The sequence below is a fragment of the Nyctibius grandis genome, assembly GCF_013368605.1.
Source record: "Nyctibius grandis isolate bNycGra1 chromosome W unlocalized genomic scaffold, bNycGra1.pri SUPER_W_unloc_1, whole genome shotgun sequence".
Taxonomy (NCBI): Eukaryota; Metazoa; Chordata; class Aves; order Nyctibiiformes; family Nyctibiidae; genus Nyctibius; species Nyctibius grandis.
The window spans coordinates 614,987-632,782 of NW_027167472.1; the positions used below are offsets into that span (position 1 = coordinate 614,987).

Consider the following 17,796-nt stretch of genomic DNA (forward strand, 5'->3'; position numbering starts at 1 on the left):
CTGCCCCTCCCTCCTCGCCCGTCCCTTCCGAACAGCCTGTAGCCATCAATAGCTGCGCTCCAGTCATGGGATTTGTCCCATCAAGTTTCAGCAATGGCAACTAGTTTGTAGCTTTCTAGCAGCATGGTGGCTTCCAACTCCTCCTGTTTGTTGCTCATGTTGTGTGCATTGGTATAGAGGCACTTCAGCTGGGCTGTTGGCCATGTCACCTTCTTAGAGGAACACCCCTTAATTCCTTTGATGTGTTTCCCTGTTGGCTTCTATTACCTCAGGAGCCCTTGGCTCATCTCAAGTCTTCAGCTGTGCTGCAGCGTAGCCAGCATGTCTCAGAGCAACAGCCTGAGGGCCCTTGCTAGCACCCTGTCCCTTGGCGTGTCATCCCACAGTTTGTCATGGGCAAGCCTGATATTATCCCCCTCCCCCTTCAAGTCTTTAAAGGCATTTAAAGAAATCCAGAATTCACTGTTTTTAAGTGTTGCATCAATGTAGACTGTTACTGTTCAATATCAAGTATACAGGATTTCAGATTTCAATCATAGCTCTGAACCAAAGGTTCTTCAGTGCTTCAAGCAGTGCAAATAAATGGGAACACCTATTCAGACCGGGTTCTGCAAACTGCAGTGTCAGCATTGCTGAGGAAGTATTTGAAAAATCTTTTGAACAGTTCAAAATGGTTGAACATTTCCAAGAAGCCCTTTCAGTGTGTCCACCCAATTAAGCAGGATTTTGTGACTGTGGTTCAAAGCCATACCCTACCTACAGCCCTTGTTGAACTGTTGTAGAAGACATCTGAGAAGCTGTATGCTTAGTATGCTATTTATCATGCCAACAGGAAAAGGGAGTAAATTTGTATTTTACCAAATTAGCCTCAAATATGAAGGCTTTCTCATTGCCTTTGCATGTACATTTCACTTTCCAGACAAGACAGGTTGTCCTGACGTGTTGAGGGGCAGGGATGAAGGAAAGGAGAGGCCATGCATCTCCTCCCTTTGGATACCATCTGCACAGTACCAAGTAGCCCTGAGAGAGGGTTACCAAATGGGGGCTACCTTGGCCGAGCTGGTGGCTAGGAGCTGCCGGGCTGGGTGCCGCTCTCTGATGTGTACCCCGCTCCCGCCATGACCTTTGGCAATGTATGCGTGTGCTTCCCTGGCTGCTGTGCTCAGCCTGCCATAGGTGGGAAGCCCCGGGCCTCCTTCCCTTTCGGCTCCGGGCTGGTGCTGACAAGCGAGGGCGACGGGACAGAGCCCTCCATTACCCCCCATTAGCTCAGGTGGTGCGGTGAGGGCAACAGGCATCCAACAGCCCTCACCACAGCAGGTCTCCAACCCTCACAGTCCATTACCCCAGGAAGGGCTCTGCCAGCTCTCCTCCTTCCCCGCCCCGGGAATAGGCTCTTCCAAACTCTCCTCCCTCCCTACCTCCTGCCCGCATCGGGAGTGGGTGCTCTCTTTCCCTTCCAGGGCTGTTCCGCCCTGCAAACTCACTTCCGGGGTAGCCATTTTAGAAGGTCGGTGCTCCGTGGCTGATAGGGCTTGGGTTGTAGAGGCTGGTGATAGTGGTGGGGGGCGGCGGCCCGCGAGCGTAGGGAGTGTTTAGGGGAAGAGCTGTCGCCTAGTGACCGTAGTGCCTGCCTGCCCTTGCCATGTCGGACTTCGACAGCAACCCCTTCGCCGACCCCGACCTCAACAATCCTTTCAAGGTGAGGCTGCGGGCGGCGGCCGGCCGCGAGCCTTCCTTGGTGCCGTGGTGGGGGCAGAGCGGGCTGCGCGGAGCCGCGGGCGTCCCGGGAGGGGGAGGGAGTGGCACTGGCACTGGCCCCAGCCCCAGCCCCGATGCGTGCGGGGGGCCGCTCCTAGCCGCAGGAGGTGGGGAAGGGCCAGCGCTGCGGGGTAGCGCTGGTCTCGGGGGAGGGCTGGCGGGCTGGGGGGAGGCGATCGGCAGCGCCGGAGGCACTTGCCTTCCGCGAGTGTTGGGGCACGACGACTCCTGGGGGGCTTGTAGGATAGGCAGCGCTTTTGGAAGCCCTAGAAACGGGCACAGCCGTTTTCACAAGTTCAGGTTTCTGTGTTTTGTCGTGCCTTCTGTTGCTAAAATAACACAAATTGTGTTTCAGGTTCATTATTTTGAAGGAAGAAAAAAGTTTTTTGATTTTGGTGGTAACTTAGTGCGTGTGTGCATAATGCTACAACGTTTTTTCTTCCATTTGACTGACCCAGATAGTTAAGTTTAGTGAATTTACCTCCTTTTCCCCCTCTTTCACCTCCTCCCAGTTCCCATTAATCTTACCCGTTTCTTTACGTTATTTCTGAAGCACGCAGGGTACTGATGGCTAGGCATAAGTTCTACCCTGCATCTCAAAATGCTGTGTTGTAATGTATTCTAAAACTCTTAGTTTTTGCACTACTGATCTGTCATACAGCTGAGACTTGTTTCTTTACCTACTGTTCTGGCTTCAGCTGTCAAGATGAGCTGACCTCCTTGGATGCTTCCCCTCCTTATCTGTTCCTTCTTTGCTATTTGAATCCAGTTCAACTAATTTCTTGAGCTACTTACTTTAATAATCTTACCGAACTGTTTTGTGCCTAACTTTTATTTCATGCTGACACTTTAAAACACACACATACTATATGGCAGTGAGTTTAGGATGTCAGCTGGAATAACTAAGCCTTTTAAAAATTGAGCTGTCACACTTCAAGCACACTTTTGTGTGGGTAGCTGCTGGAAGCATAGTGTTACTGACATTTATTCATTGGAGTCTGTCTGAATCATTAGTTTAGTTTTTATGGTAATAAAACTTAGTAAAGTGTATTCTTTAGGCTAGTCACTGTGTCTTTTCTTCATGTTTTATACAGTTATTATGAAAGATTAGATGGAAAACAGTTAATTAGGTTGTGCTGATTTCTTAAAACTCCAGTCTCCTGAACTAATTCAGATCTTGAAAATGTCATCTGAAATGACTGTGTGTGACTTCAGTGCACCAATAGCTACAGTATCTGGGTATGAAAAATTGCCTATTCTGAAATTCTGCTCCCTGGTTGGTATGACTAATGGTTAAATAAAAAGACCAGAAACTCAAGGTGCTGAACTGGCAGGAGCTTGGATGAGATAATGCTGGAGAAGGAAGTGTGAACTGGAAAGAAGGAACAAGGAGTTGGGCAAGCAAGATGAGAATTACTGGCATTAGCACTCTAAGGAGCAGGGACTGGGACTGGATGGGTGGCTAAAGACAATCAGGTTGTGGCAAGGAGTTAGTGCAAGGGCAGGTCCATTTCAGGCAGAAGTACTGGTCCACCAGGACATAGCCTTCTCAGTCTGAGATAGGACCAGGCGTTTTACAGTTGCTGCATTCAGCAGATGACATCAGATATTAAAAGTCTGTCCCAGAAATTCCATATATTCTGTATTTGCAGAGGGTAACCCAATTTTTAATCACTTAAATCATGCAGCAGGTTGAGGCCTCTGGATATTTGATGGTTCCAGCCATGCTGCTGCTTTGTGTTGGTGTCTGTATATTATCACATATTGGAACTCATCTTTGTGTCTTTTTTCTGTTTCTTAATATTAACAAACAAAAATAACTCAAAATTAATGCATTTTAACTTTATTATCTAGGTGGAATATCGAATATGGAAAATTAAGTTATGCCAGCCTGGATTTACTTATTCCTATAGAATATTAGTTTTCACTTTTTTAACCACTAGGATACGTCACGCAACATACAAATTTGATAGCATTCATTTAAATGTCCCTTTTTCTTTGAGTATGTGGTCCTGCACAACATTTGTTGTTCATGTTCATTACTCACACCCTGTTTAACTTCTAAATTCAATGTGTTGTTATTCTGCAGCAATAAGTATAAGTACTTTGCACTTACTCTCATTGCATCTGTAAGGTAAATGATTCACAGTAATTCTGTGTGTTCCTTGGGATGTCAGGTCTAATCTTTTCAGAAATATTGTAAGTACTGTTATAGAAGCTCGTGATAAATCGGGAAAGCCAATTTATATTAATCATAAGAAAGTTTATTAACATGAATTTAGCAAGCGATAAATGAGCAAAAACAGCGCTGGGCGGCCGGGGAGTCACCGCTCCACCAACGGCGCGCGCCGAATCACACGGAAGACACCAATTTATTGGATAAAACATACATATTCATTAAGATGAGCAAGGGTTGTTATAATTAGTTTCTGGGAATGGGTGTAGTTATGTTAATTATTTCCAGGAACCCTCATTATTCGTAAATTTCCTTCTGTTTGTGTTCTGATAGTTCCTCTTGTCGGTGTCTGCCGTTAGTCGGTTGTGTCGACAACTCCTTATCTAGTTACAAGCTCAGCATATGTTATTTAAACCTACTATCTCTACCTAACAGGATGGTCATCTAGGACCACATTTTTTCTTATTACACGAATCATCCCATTTATGCCCCCCCCAGTCCTTTGTTCCTGCATACGTGGCCTCCAGAATCCTCTGCGTTGTTGTTAGGTGGTCGTTATCGGTCTCCTGGTGGTCGTTGGAATGAAGGTCGAAGTCTTCCTCAGGTGTCCTGGAGTGGACCTGGTAATTTAGTTAGTTTGCGCAAACCAACCCCCTCCCTTGAGTTGCTTAGTCATAGGGATTCCAACAAGCATATGACAGTTTCCTTGATTAAACAGTTTTTAGGACTGCTTAGCAAGCGTATAGATAAGGCAGCAGTTGTTTCTGTATATGGCATTAGTCAGCAAGCAAGTGAGCAGATGTTTACTTATCAGGATGTTTGCGGAGCAGATGTTTACTTATCAGTATGTTTGTGGTTTCTCTTAGCTATGTTACAGTGAAGCCCTCTACACTCACATACGATTTTATGAACAAAGTTAACCCGTTTATTACAATCCCCCCTTTTTCTATTTTATCCTAATTTTGTTCATAAAATCGGTTTAATGCTTCTTTGGCTTGTTGGAGGATGGGGGTTGTTCCTTCCTCCACAATTTGTTCGTAACCATTTATAGATTGTTGGTGGAGGCCTTTGAGAAATGTAAATCTGTTTCCATGCCAATTCCAGGTTAGTGGTTTTGTGTGGGTGTTTTTTTGTTTGTTTGTTTGTTTTGTTTTTTTTTTTGTTTGTTTGTTTTGTTTTGTTTTTTATGGGGCGGGGTGAAATCCGGGGAATAATCCAGGCCCATCCTTTTAGTTGAGGTGTTTGGCCCCCGTCGTTGCCTGTGGAGAGACCAGCCGGGTATTCACGCTCCCTTTTTGGTATGTCTCTGCCTCCTTCGCCTACTCCGGTGCCTGGAGCAGCGAGGTTTTTCATCTTCTCGGCAGCAGTCATATTCCTTAGGGGTGTACTTCCAGCTTTTGGGTCTCTCTCTCTCACTTTCAGACCTGTGTAAGGCGGATATGATGCCTGGGGCGACAATGTATTTATAAAGTTGAAAGGATGGAATTTTGAGGTTCGTTATATGGATCACAACCCCTTTGGGATTAAGTAGTTTCCCAATTGAATCCCCCCCTTGGGGTCTAAAGTTTGTTTCCCCTTTCCCTTTAGCAACACTGTGTACAACCACCTCAGGAAAGAAGACAGTTGTATCTACAGTGTGTCCATCAACATTCCTTGTATACAATATATTTAGGAAAGGTATACGGATGTGATAACACATTTGGTCCTCTTCTAAGCAAATCTAGCAGTATACTCTCTCATTGTTCTGTACCAGTCTTTCTCATATATCTCCCAAATTTCAGGTACCAACAGTTCCCAGCCACAGAGTAATTGACAAATTTCTATTTTTGTTTTTTGTTCTCCGATTGGGTGCCAATGTCCCCTGTAGCTCATACAGTGGATATGTTGTCTATTAGAAACACAATATCATTTTCGATTATACTGTATGTATTTAAAAATCACCCACCCTTTATGTCCTGAATTGGGATGTTTTATATAAGGTATACCCCAAACTTCCCTTTCAGAGGGAATTCCTGTTTCAGCATCTCACCACAAAAAGGCAAATACACAGAAGTTCCCTCTATTTTATATACACCAGATCGCTGTCTTTGGGATCCCGTGGTGGTGGGAGAAGAAAAGGATAGTAAAGTAGGAAAAGAGCATTTGAACTTTTTTTTTTACAATCAGTTGGCTATAATCCTAAAATGCAAACAATCAACAGACTCAAACAATTTGTACAACGGATGGCTTTGGTTGGTGTATCCAATGCCATCCGGTGATGAGGTAGGTATAAGTTGTATAGTATTAACGGTGACAATACACAATAAGGATAACAACATTATACAACCATATAACATGTTAAAACAGAATGTGCTTAATTCACTGGGCACTTGGAAGTCATGAAAAGAATACTACATGAAGGCAATGCCTCTTTGTTCCATTGTTTAACAACTTAAATATATCAATCGACAATTTGTCAGATAGAAATAAATTCAAACAAAATTAGTCTTCAGACCTTAGTTTAAAATACTGCTTATTGCTTTTTCAAACGGAAAGTTGTAGGCAAACATTATTTATCTCTCTCATGAAAGTTATATTGAAAAATGTGGCAGCCCTCATATGGAAAATTGTATTTTAACAATAAAGCAAACTTAAAATATTGTTCCACATAATAAATAAAACAGGATACACTTATATACCGGGTGGGCAGCTTCATCCACTGTCTTGATATGTACATAGTAATTATCTTAACAATATCTTAAGATATTGTTAAAAATTTACCAAGATAGTTAACAATCTAAAGAGCAACAGTTTAAAGAGAACAGAAACTTAACAATATCTCAACAATTGAAAGAGAATAGAAAGTATCTCAGGCCATGTTGGAGGTTTATGGCTCTGGGGGATCAGAAGAAGGAGGTGATTGTCCACAATTGCAAACACAAGGCCAATGACAATTACAGGATAAATCATAACCATAAAAAGCCAGAAGGTTAAGTATTCCAAGAATGATTAAAATAAAAGTTGAAAGGAAGAGTGCAACCAGAAGCGTAATTGCAGCTCCTGGTGACAGCCACATTTTGTCCTTTTTAATTCTTACGATTCGTTTGGCTATTCGCAGATGAGTTCGCTGCCTGCGTTGCGACCGAGAGACTGGTGGTCACGCTGCCCTGGTCTGCTGGAGTTGGGGTCTGCATACGCAGTAGGAAAATGGATTTCCACACCCCCAACCCAATAAGGAATGTTCCAGCACCTTCTCCCGGAAGGGCTGGAAGGCCCATGCGTGGTTTGGGGAAAAACGTGCGTAATGAGATCTAACAGATATATTCTTTAGATATGTATTTTATGTCTAGCAATGTTATTTTGATCACCAAGGATACTTGCAAGTAAGTATAGGACCCTGACAATCAGGATGCACAAACAGGTTTCACACAAGATCCTAGTTATCAAGCAACTTTCCACACAGAATTCGGATGCACCAGTTACACAATCCAGGCACACAAGCCACAAAGTTCTGATGAAGTTTTGGTCTACAAACACAACAAGCCGGGGGTGGGGGGGTAATCGTCTCAGGGAGGCGGCATGTAAATCTTCACAAGACTCTGGCTAAACAGGGATTTTCATCACACAACCCCCACCCCAATCGTCCCTGAGAGGCACACACAGAAAACCGGAACTCCACACACAAGACCTCCCACCCCGTATATCCCTGAGAGGTGAACACATAATACAGACACGTGATACAGATCAGACCTATCCGGGGTACACAGGAGAAATGGGGTAAAGTTAAAGCAAACTAGAAGCGCAAGCCAAAGTTAAAGCAGGTGAAGGGCGCAAGCTGAAGTTTAAAGCGGGCTGGAGGGCGACACTGTCGCTTTAAGGGATCCTGTCAGGTACGCAAGTCATCTATAATACTTTTCACTCCTCGCCTATCTTCCAGTTTCAGGGGATATTGTTTTATCCTAACAGGCCGTGTTCTCTCTAAGTTTAACAACAATCCATTCTGCATTTTTAGCTTTTCCAGGCATTCCTGAGGCCCACACTCCTGGATATACTTGGTTCTTTATTTAGTGTATAATTTCTTCCTTAATTTGGGGTTCAGTGAGAGCCAAACAAAATTTCAATGTGATTCTTTTCTGGTACTTTAAACTCAATTTCTCCATTTTTAAATTTTTATTTCAGCATTCAATTGTTCTAACAAGTCTCTTCCCAAAAGTGGTCTAGGAGCATCAGGCAGGTAGAGAAATTTATGAATTCCTACACTTTTTCTAATTTTGAATTCTAATGGTTTCAAAAAGAAAGCTTTCTCAACCTGCCCAGTTGCTCCCACAATGTTAACATTTTGTTTACTTATTGACAATAAGGTCTGATTCAATACTGAAAAAGGTGGTACCTGTATCTACTAGAAATTCTACAGTTTTCTCTCCTTTCCCTAGATGTATTTTTACCCAGGGTTCTGCTAGGGAAGATTCCCCTGGTCCCAATCAGTCAGCTCCTATACCAGAAACCATTACCGATTTCAGTTTCGGACAATCCTTTTTCCAATGCCCTATCTGCTTACAATACACACACATTGATCTTTCAGAAGGGGTTGATTTCCCCTCGGTGGGGCACTTGCACTTCGTCTCACAACGTTAGTGTTATTTCCCGGTGAGTCCCGAGAGGGTCTCTGGCCCCCCCCTGCGGTGCGCAGAGCAGCCGCTGCAGCACCGGCAGCTGCTCCGCCCTCACTCTCCTCCTCCGAGTCTCCCTATTCCAATACGCCCGCCATGCAGTCTCCAGCAACCTCTCTAAATCTCTCACATCCATTCCTTGCACTTTCTGTAGCTTTCTCCTAATATCATCTGCCGATTGTCCCAAAAACAGAGATCCACTGTTCCCGGCAGAATTCCAGCCAGAATCAGAGCCTGCACCTGGGCTCTGGCCACTTTCACAAACACCGCATTCCCCGCAGTATCCAACATTGCATCCACATCCTCCCAGTCAGGCTCCTGGGTTTTCACAATTAGTTCAGATCCTTTCGCAACCTTTTCAGGATCATCCTGATAATTCCCAGCAGCATCTCCTTCTCTATCTAATCTTTCATTCTGTGCACCAACCCTTAAACACTTTTGTACAATACTACAAGCCAAGCAACATCCTTTTAATCTCCTATTTTGCTTTTTTTTTTTTTTTAAATGTTTTAATATACATCCTAGAGGAGATTTTTCAGAATCCCCCTTCCACCAAGGGTTTGTTACCCATTGCAAAATAATATCAGAACACAAAACAGTGTTAAAACACACAGAGACACAAAAGTAACAACACCACAGACACAAACATAAAATCAACAACTTAACACAAAATAATAAGATGCTGGGGATTCAAACCCCTTGTATCATTTTCAGGTGACTCGAATCCCTTATATCACTTTCAGTGGGACTCTAATCCACCCCTTCAGTAGACTGTTTGTTTCCTATTTCGAAAAGTCTCAAAATTAACACGAATATCCGAATAAAGCCACACAAGTATCATAATTACCACAATCACAAATAAATCCATCACAGTTCAAAGTTGGACCGGCTGTCAAACTGATAGCAAACAGCAAACGGTAAAATACCGCTCACCCCCCCTTTTTCTCCTTTCCCTCCCCTGAGAGGGAGGAATGGAGAACACAGAGAGAAACCTGCAAGCCGAAAGTTAAAAGCAGTTTCACTAAGCAGAATGCCCTAAGTATTGCATACAGCTCACAAGCCTGTGTTGACTAGCCAGGGCTCAAAGGTCCAGCTTCTTTTAAAGTAAAAACTTCTCCCATCCACCTCTATCTTAGGTCCCAATTATAGGATTAAGTCCCTATCTAACAAATTGTATTCTGCTTCTGGTTTTAATAAGAGGGTTTCAATCCCATATTTATAATTTGATTCTATTATCACAATTTTAATACCAGGGGCCTTAAAGGGTTCCCCTTTTGTCCCAATCACATTAATTAATTTTCTCCTGATATTTTACATCCCTGAGGTAGAACCTGTACAGTGGACCTTTCAGCTCCTGTATCTACACGAGAGATGATTCTTTAGCGCTGGGGACCACTTTTAGGGTTATCAAGGGTTCTTTTTCACATGGGGTCCTCAGTAAGTAGAGTCCTTGACCCCCCCTAGTCTTTTGAAATGCTTTCTCAGCCCGAATCCTTTTTCTACAATCTTTCTTCATGTGTCCCTTCTTCCTGCAATAATAACACTTTATAGTCTTGTTCTCTTTCTTTTCAACCTTCTCGCTTAATACACACTTTCTGAGCCTCCTGCAACAATTCATCTACGTCCAACAAACACACTTTCTGAACCTCCCACAACAATTCATCTGTGTCCAACAAACTTCCCATTTTCTTCTTGAATTCTCTTACATCTCCTGTATTCAAAGGGACAGCTACATAGCCCGTTCCTGGCCGAGGTTTATCTGTCTTTTCTTTAGACTCATTCTTCCTTCTAAGGGAATTGTTCTGATATATTTCCCTTCTTCCCTGTTTCCATGGAACCAGAAGGCTTGCTCTTCCTCTGTCCCACCGGAATATCTGGGGGTATCTTCCCCATTCCCATGGAATCAGAGAGCTTGCCTGGGTTCCCATGGAATCAGAGGTATGCCTGGGGGTCTCTCCCCCCTCCATGGAATCAGAGGGCTTGCTTTTCCTCTGTCCCATCTTCCAGGGTGCCCTCATTCACACATACACACTCACTTCCTCTCGGTCGTGACTCGCTCCCTCGCGGGTTACGAGTCCGCACTCGCTTCGTACGTATTTGTACGTCTCACTCACACGTTCGGTGGCCTAGTCGAGAGGCTTCCCGTTACACACACAATCATATACAATTACTCTGTCCTTCTCCGGCTGTTTCCCTCGCTGGATAACAGAACCACGGATCTGGATTCCGCCCACATACAGTCTCACCCCAGGAATCACCCCAACCAGACGAACCTTACTTACCGCTCCCTCGCGGTCTTCGTTTGGTCTTCGTGCACAAAATTTAAGGGGTCTCCTTTGCTCATTTATTGTAATTTAGAGGGGTTCGTAGATCCAGTGTTTAGTGGCAGCACCCTCCAAAACAGGGCTATCCGTAGATAGGGCGCCCCCCTGTCTGCAGAGGTCTGCACTAAAGAAGCCTGGATCCGAGTCACGGCACCAAATTGTTATAGAAGCTCGTGATAAATCGGGAAAGCCAATTTATATTAATCATAAGAAAGTTTATTAACATGAATTTAGCAAGCGATAAATGAGCAAAAACAGCGCTGGGCGGCCGGGGAGTCACCGCTCCACCAACGGCGCGCGCCGAATCACACGGAAGACACCAATTTATTGGATAAAACATACATATTCATTAAGATGAGCAAGGGTTGTTATAATTAGTTTCTGGGAATGGGTGTAGTTATGTTAATTATTTCCAGGAACCCTCATTATTCGTAAATTTCCTTCTGTTTGTGTTCTGATAGTTCCTCTTGTCGGTGTCTGCCGTTAGTCGGTTGTGTCGACAACTCCTTATCTAGTTACAAGCTCAGCATATGTTATTTAAACCTACTATCTCTACCTAACAGGATGGTCATCTAGGACCACATTTTTTCTTATTACACGAATCATCCCATTTATGCCCCCCCCAGTCCTTTGTTCCTGCATACGTGGCCTCCAGAATCCTCTGCGTTGTTGTTAGGTGGTCGTTATCGGTCTCCTGGTGGTCGTTGGAATGAAGGTCGAAGTCTTCCTCAGGTGTCCTGGAGTGGACCTGGTAATTTAGTTAGTTTGCGCAAACCAACCCCCTCCCTTGAGTTGCTTAGTCATAGGGATTCCAACAAGCATATGACAGTTTCCTTGATTAAACAGTTTTTAGGACTGCTTAGCAAGCGTATAGATAAGGCAGCAGTTGTTTCTGTATATGGCATTAGTCAGCAAGCAAGTGAGCAGATGTTTACTTATCAGGATGTTTGCGGAGCAGATGTTTACTTATCAGTATGTTTGTGGTTTCTCTTAGCTAAGTTACAGTGAAGCCCTCTACACTCACATACGATTTTATGAACAAAGTTAACCCGTTTATTATAAGTACCATTTTGAAATATGAAGTGCAGCTCCTGTTGGCATCAGTTGTCAGACTATGAAGATCTTGTTTCTTTCCATGCTGAGGCTAGTTCTAGCATTACAGAAGATCTCAGTGAATGAGTATAGGAGAGATGCGGACATCCAGGCTAGCATTTGCTGCCTTCAACTGTGAAGTTACTCTTCTTTTCCTGTGATCTATGGTTTACTTCTACTTGAGTCTTCCAGTTTGTGGAAGAGATCAGGCCATGAGCTTCTGTTGAAGTCCAGACTGTATAATTGAGGTTTTCTGAGAGCAGAATTTGAATGCTACTTGGCATGGTGGGGTTCGATTTGTGTATTTCAATATAACTATAATATTTTTTTACTAGGTAATGAAACTTTTCTTATATAGAGCTGATGTTGAATGTCCTCGGAGTCATTCAGTTTGTGTGGTGTTGTGTGTGTGGGGTGTTTTTTTTTGTTTGGGCTTTTTTTTTTTTTTTTTTTTCTTTGGTTGGTTGGTGTTTGGTTGTTTTTTCTTTCCAGAACTGCTGCTACTTTTGGTACCAAGTACCAAAAGGTGTCATTGTTCTAGAATAGGTCTTGAGCAACAAAAGTATGTGATGCTTTTCTTTGCTTTTTGTAATAACATATAGCAAAATGGTGGTTAGGGGTATTGGAAGCAGTATAGTTGCCCCTGTATGGCTCATCAGCCCAGGTAACTTGTCCTATGTTGTGTTTCTGTGACCTAAGCTAGGGATCTACCTCAACCATACTTACAGTTTGAAGACATTGCTTAAAGTGCAATAGTTTATTCCAGTTTCTCATTAGGGAAAGACTTCTATTGTACCTGTTAGGCAAAATCCATGCTCTACTTCTCATCTGCAATGCATCATGATAAATGGACTCTATAACAACTTCTGTGTAACTTGGAGCTCACTGTTAAACATGGTTCTGGATGTCTTTTACTTGTAGAAGTTGTTTTAGGAAAGCTGTATGCTTTTCCTTTTTTTGGAGGCCTTTTTTTACTTATTTCAGTCTCTGCTGACTTCTGTCTCATCCCACTGCCCACAAAAGGTAATCTTGCATACCTTTACTCATCTACACATTTACTTGAAGGGGCAGAAGGCTTCATGTATAAGCCAGACCTTGATTGTCATGCTGTTGGCATAACAACTTTTAAATTAGTGGGTCTGCATTTCAGTTTTGTTTGACTATGTGTTTTAAAATACTTTATACGTAAAACCAGTATTGCCAGATGGACCCTGACAACCTAAGTCATGTTGTCTGAACACCTTATTCAAATGTATTCATATTAATTTGTGCTTGATAATTTTATGTATGATGAGATTAGTTATTTTCCTTACCTTTGAAGCCACTTCCCGTGCTTGTGTAAAATCACAAACAAGTATGGCAGAGAAAGGAGAGGGGGGCACCGCGCGGAAAAGTTATTGCTGAGGTCTAAAGATAGATCCTGCTTTTTCTTAAATATTTTGGGTTTACTAATTGTTTGTGATCCACTTGTGAGGTTTCCTGTGGCTATTCTCATACCCTTTAATAAAAAGATTACAGCAGAGATTCTTGATGTTGAATCAAAAAATATGTTCTCTGTGAAGATAAAGGTAAAGCAGAAACATCTAGTTTGCTTAGTATATTTGGGTAGTATATTTGGGTAGTATATTTGGGTAGTTAATTCTTTTGGAAATCTAAAATATGTTTCTGTTTTGCTATCTCCTGGAAGTAAAGCAATTTAGTTTGTAAAATAGTATTTCTTGTTTCAAGTATTTGCTTGGATTGATCATAAAATGTTGACTTTGAGACAGTGGCTACTTAACCTCTGCTTTTTTTTTATGTGGTACTTTTTTTTAAAAAACAAACAAACAAACAAACAAAAAACCCCAAAAAGCAAACAAACAAAAAATCCCCCTGAACTAAACCCAAAGGCTGATATGCTTTTGAAGTCATAGTATTCCTCTGTAAATAGCTGTCCTCTGGATGGCGTACCAACCAAACCAAGATGCGTTTTGGTTTGAAAGACGAGAGGTATTGAAACAAACATATAAGTAACATTCTAAAGTTAAAAAGCTTTTGATCACATTGAAGTTGTGCAGAAGAAAATGTATCCATGTGCTATTCAAATGAAGAAGTGATAATCCTGCTATAATTTGATGTAGTAGCATTGTGAAGAAATATACATTTGGTGTAACCTCAAGTATCATAGATGGAAGTGGGCTGATAATGAAAACTTTTTTTTTTATGCCTTTCACTGAGAAACACTTGTCATAGCTTGTGAGCATGAATTCCCACTTGGTAAAGTTCTCACTGACAAGTGGTGCAGTCCCACAGCACCCAAAGCAGGGTTAGCAGAGCAGGTCCAGTGATGGTAACTGCATTCAGTCAAGAGTCCAGTGTGTTAGACAAGTCTGTAGTGAGGAGGCAGATTTTGATTAACAGTATGAAATAAATTTACAAAGCTGAATTTCTAAAATCAGCTTAAACCTTTTCCTATGTAGCTGTCTCCTTGGTGTGTTTGTGGGGTTTTTTTGTGTGTGTTGTTTTTTTCTGAAGTCATAGGACAGGGGATAGTTGTAGTCTTCCATCTTGAGAGATGATACAGATACAAAGGTTCTGAAACTGCAGTCTCTTGAAATCCAATGTAAGTTTCACTTACTCTGAAACAATTAATCTACTCTAGAAATGTGTTGGTGTTTTTTCTTTAAGTGAATGATATTACTACTAAGAGAAGAAATTATTCTTTTTTTTAAGTAGAGTTATGAATTTCACAGGCCTTTGTGGCTTGGCTGACAGACTGTAAAAGTTTTGGAGGGCTGGTTGTTACAGTCATCCAAACATATGAAACAGTTACTTCTGAGTGACTGTGGAATCGGGACTTTAAAAAGTGGATTCTATGATGAATTCTGTTGGGTTGGTTCCTCTGATGTGATTGGAGCTCTGAGCAGGTGCAAGTATTTGATACTGTAGAAATTATGGTAGGACTGAAAATTAAATAGATTTGTGTTTAAGTGTGAATGGTGACCTTCAGGTAAAAAAACAAATTATCAGGTCCTAATTTAAAAGTTGAGACCCAACAGTAAACACAGGAGGAAAGGCAATATGAAGTGCACATAGGGAATAATTTGTGATAATCAATGGAGAGCTTATCTTGAAATGAAAAGAGCTTATCCTTTTCATACAGCAAAACAAAGGCTCTTGGGTATTTGATTGGGAATGCATACCTGGGAGAGATAAATGAAGGCTTACGTTGTGCTTGAAGATGGGTATAATTGATAGGTAGTAAATTTAGACTAAAACCTAGAAGGGTTCTAATCTTTGGGACTGAAAAACTGAAACAGCCTTTCAGTAGGAGTGGTAGGGATAAGAAATCCTAGTTGGTCGAGATTAGTTTTTCTAGATTTGTGGATCTAATATGATTTCCCCAGGGTAGATTCACCAGTCTGGGTTCAGTCCTGGTAGACTTCTGGCTTCAGCTTCTAATCTGTATACAGTCAGTTTTTTTGAAGGTATAACATCTTTGCTGAGCATGTTGAGTAGTTTGGAGGATAAGATTGGGGCTGTACCTCTCTTGCTCTTTGTTAACTTCCTTCCAAGCACAAAAAGCAATAGGGAAAATGCATAGCTAGGTGAAGGTGTTTATGGAATGGTAAATGCCGAAGAAGTTGGCAGAGTCAAGGCTGGTTGGTGTCAGCCACTGATAAAGCAGTTAGGTAGGATAAAGTCATTTGTGGGGGTCTTGAAGTAAAAGACAAAAATTGTATGGTGGCAGAGCTGAAGGGTAGTCAGTGACTGATGACTGATATAATGAATTATTGGTAATAAATTTTTTATAAAGGGACTTAACAGTTCTCCTCATCACAAAAACTCTTAGAAGATTTTCTCGACTTGGATTGAAGCTACTTCCAGTCATTAAGATATCAGTCTTATCCCTTGAACTTAACCTAAACTAAGGTCAAAAATGAAGATTTCTACAGTTGCCTACAGTAGCTTATTCTTCCCTCAGCTGTACTTAGGGAGCTACATAACTGATAAGTTGTCTTCCATGTTTTCTCTGTCTGACTTCATTCACTAAAAATAATTAATCCTCTTCTTTTAAAACACGTTTTTGTTCATAGTGTGTTGTTTCTCCTCAGTCTTTTTTTCCTAAGACTAACCAGGTGTACTTCTGTCAGTTTACTCAGATATTTAATTGGTGCTGTCCCATGATTCCCATGTGAATTAAAAAAAATGCTGTCACTTCTAAATGCAGCATTCCATATTCTTTTGATGTACAGTACTCCTGGTAACATGTTCCAAGTCTTGGAGGATATTTAGTTGTCTTGTGCTTGCCTTTGCCATCCGGTGTTAAAAATGTACTTTATTATCCCACTTTCTTAATACCTTTGTTTCCCTGTTCTTTTCCTCGTAAAAGTATCTTATGCATTTTTTCCCTGTTCTTGTTTCCTGGAATTTTTTTTTCTACCTAGGTTATGCAACTTCTATTTGAAATTCTTATTTTCAATTGTTGATGCGTTGTAAAACCATTATAATCCCTATCCAAACCAGTGTTTAGAATGAATGTTTATAAACCCTGTTTCTTGACCTCTGCAATAAGATGTTCGTTTTATTTCCTTGCCTAGTCCTTGGAAGCAAACCATACTGAACTAAATTAAACGTTCTGTGCAGAGCACTGTTTCTTAACGTCATTGATGTCACTTATTTAGTTCCATTTCGGAAAAAAAAAGGTAACACAAATACATATTATCATTGTATTACATTGTATCACATATTATCTGGGGCGTTGTCCTCAGGAGACTCGGCCCCCAGAGCCTGAAGTTAGGGATGGGGGGCTGTGTGAACCTCCCATGATCCAGGAGGAGACAGTTAGTGACCTGCTGTGCCAGTTGGACACCCACAAGGCTATGGGCCCGGATGGGATTCACCCCAGAGTAATGAAAGAACTGGCAGATGAACTTGCCAAACCACTCTCTATTATCTACCGGCAGTCCTGGTTAACTGGAGAAGTTCCAGCTGACTGGAAATTAGCAAATGTAACGCCCATCTACAAGAAGGGTCGGAAGGATGATCCAGGGAACTATAGGCCTGTCAGCCTGACCTCGGTGCCAGGCAAGGTGATGGAACAGATCATCCTGAGTGCCATTACACGGCACATGCAGGACAATCGGGGCATCATGAAAGGCAGGTCCTGCTCAACCAACCTGGTCTCCTTCTATGACAAAGTGACCCGCTTAGTAGATGAGGGCAGGGCTGTGGATGTAGTCTATCTAGACTTCAGTAAGGCATTCGACACTATCTCCCACAGCATCCTCCTAGACAAACTGGCTGCCCGTGGCTTGGATGGGTGGACTCTTAAATGGGTTAAAAACTGGCTGGATGGCCGAGCCCAGAGAGTGGTGGTGAATGGGGCAAAGTCCAACTGGCGGCCGGTCACTAGCGGTGTTCCCCAGGGCTCAGTTCTGGGGCCGGTGCTGTTCAATATCTTTATAGATGATCGAGACACAGGGATTGAGTGCACCCTCAGCAAATTTGCAGATGACACCAAGCTGGGTGGGAGTGTCGATCTGCTGGAGGGTAGGAAGGCCCTACAGAGGGATCTGGACAGGTTAGATAGATGGGCCGAGACCAATGGCATGAGGTTCAACAAGAACAAGTGCCGCATCTTACACTTCGGCCACAATAACCCTATGCAGCTCTACAGGCTGGGGGAAGAGTGGTTAGAAAGTGGCCTGGTGGAAAGAGACCTGGGGGTGCTGATTGACAGCTGGCTAAACATGAGCCAGCAGTGTGCCCAGGTGGCCAAGAAGGCCAATGGCATCCTGGCCTCTATTAGGAA

General features: G+C 42.4%; 1 protein-coding gene across 2 annotated transcripts in view; it reads left to right on the forward strand.

The window, feature by feature from the left end:
• The first annotated feature begins 1,535 nt into the window (after positions 1-1,535).
• The window catches only part of LOC137677084 (secretory carrier-associated membrane protein 1-like), a 99,930-nt gene continuing 83,669 nt past the window's right edge, over positions 1,536-17,796 (forward strand). For both annotated transcript variants that reach the window (XM_068424268.1, XM_068424269.1), the window contains exon 1: positions 1,536-1,702. In XM_068424268.1, the coding sequence (XP_068280369.1) occupies positions 1,646-1,702 (57 nt within the window). In that variant the 5' untranslated portion in view covers positions 1,536-1,645. The remainder of the gene's footprint in view (positions 1,703-17,796) is intronic.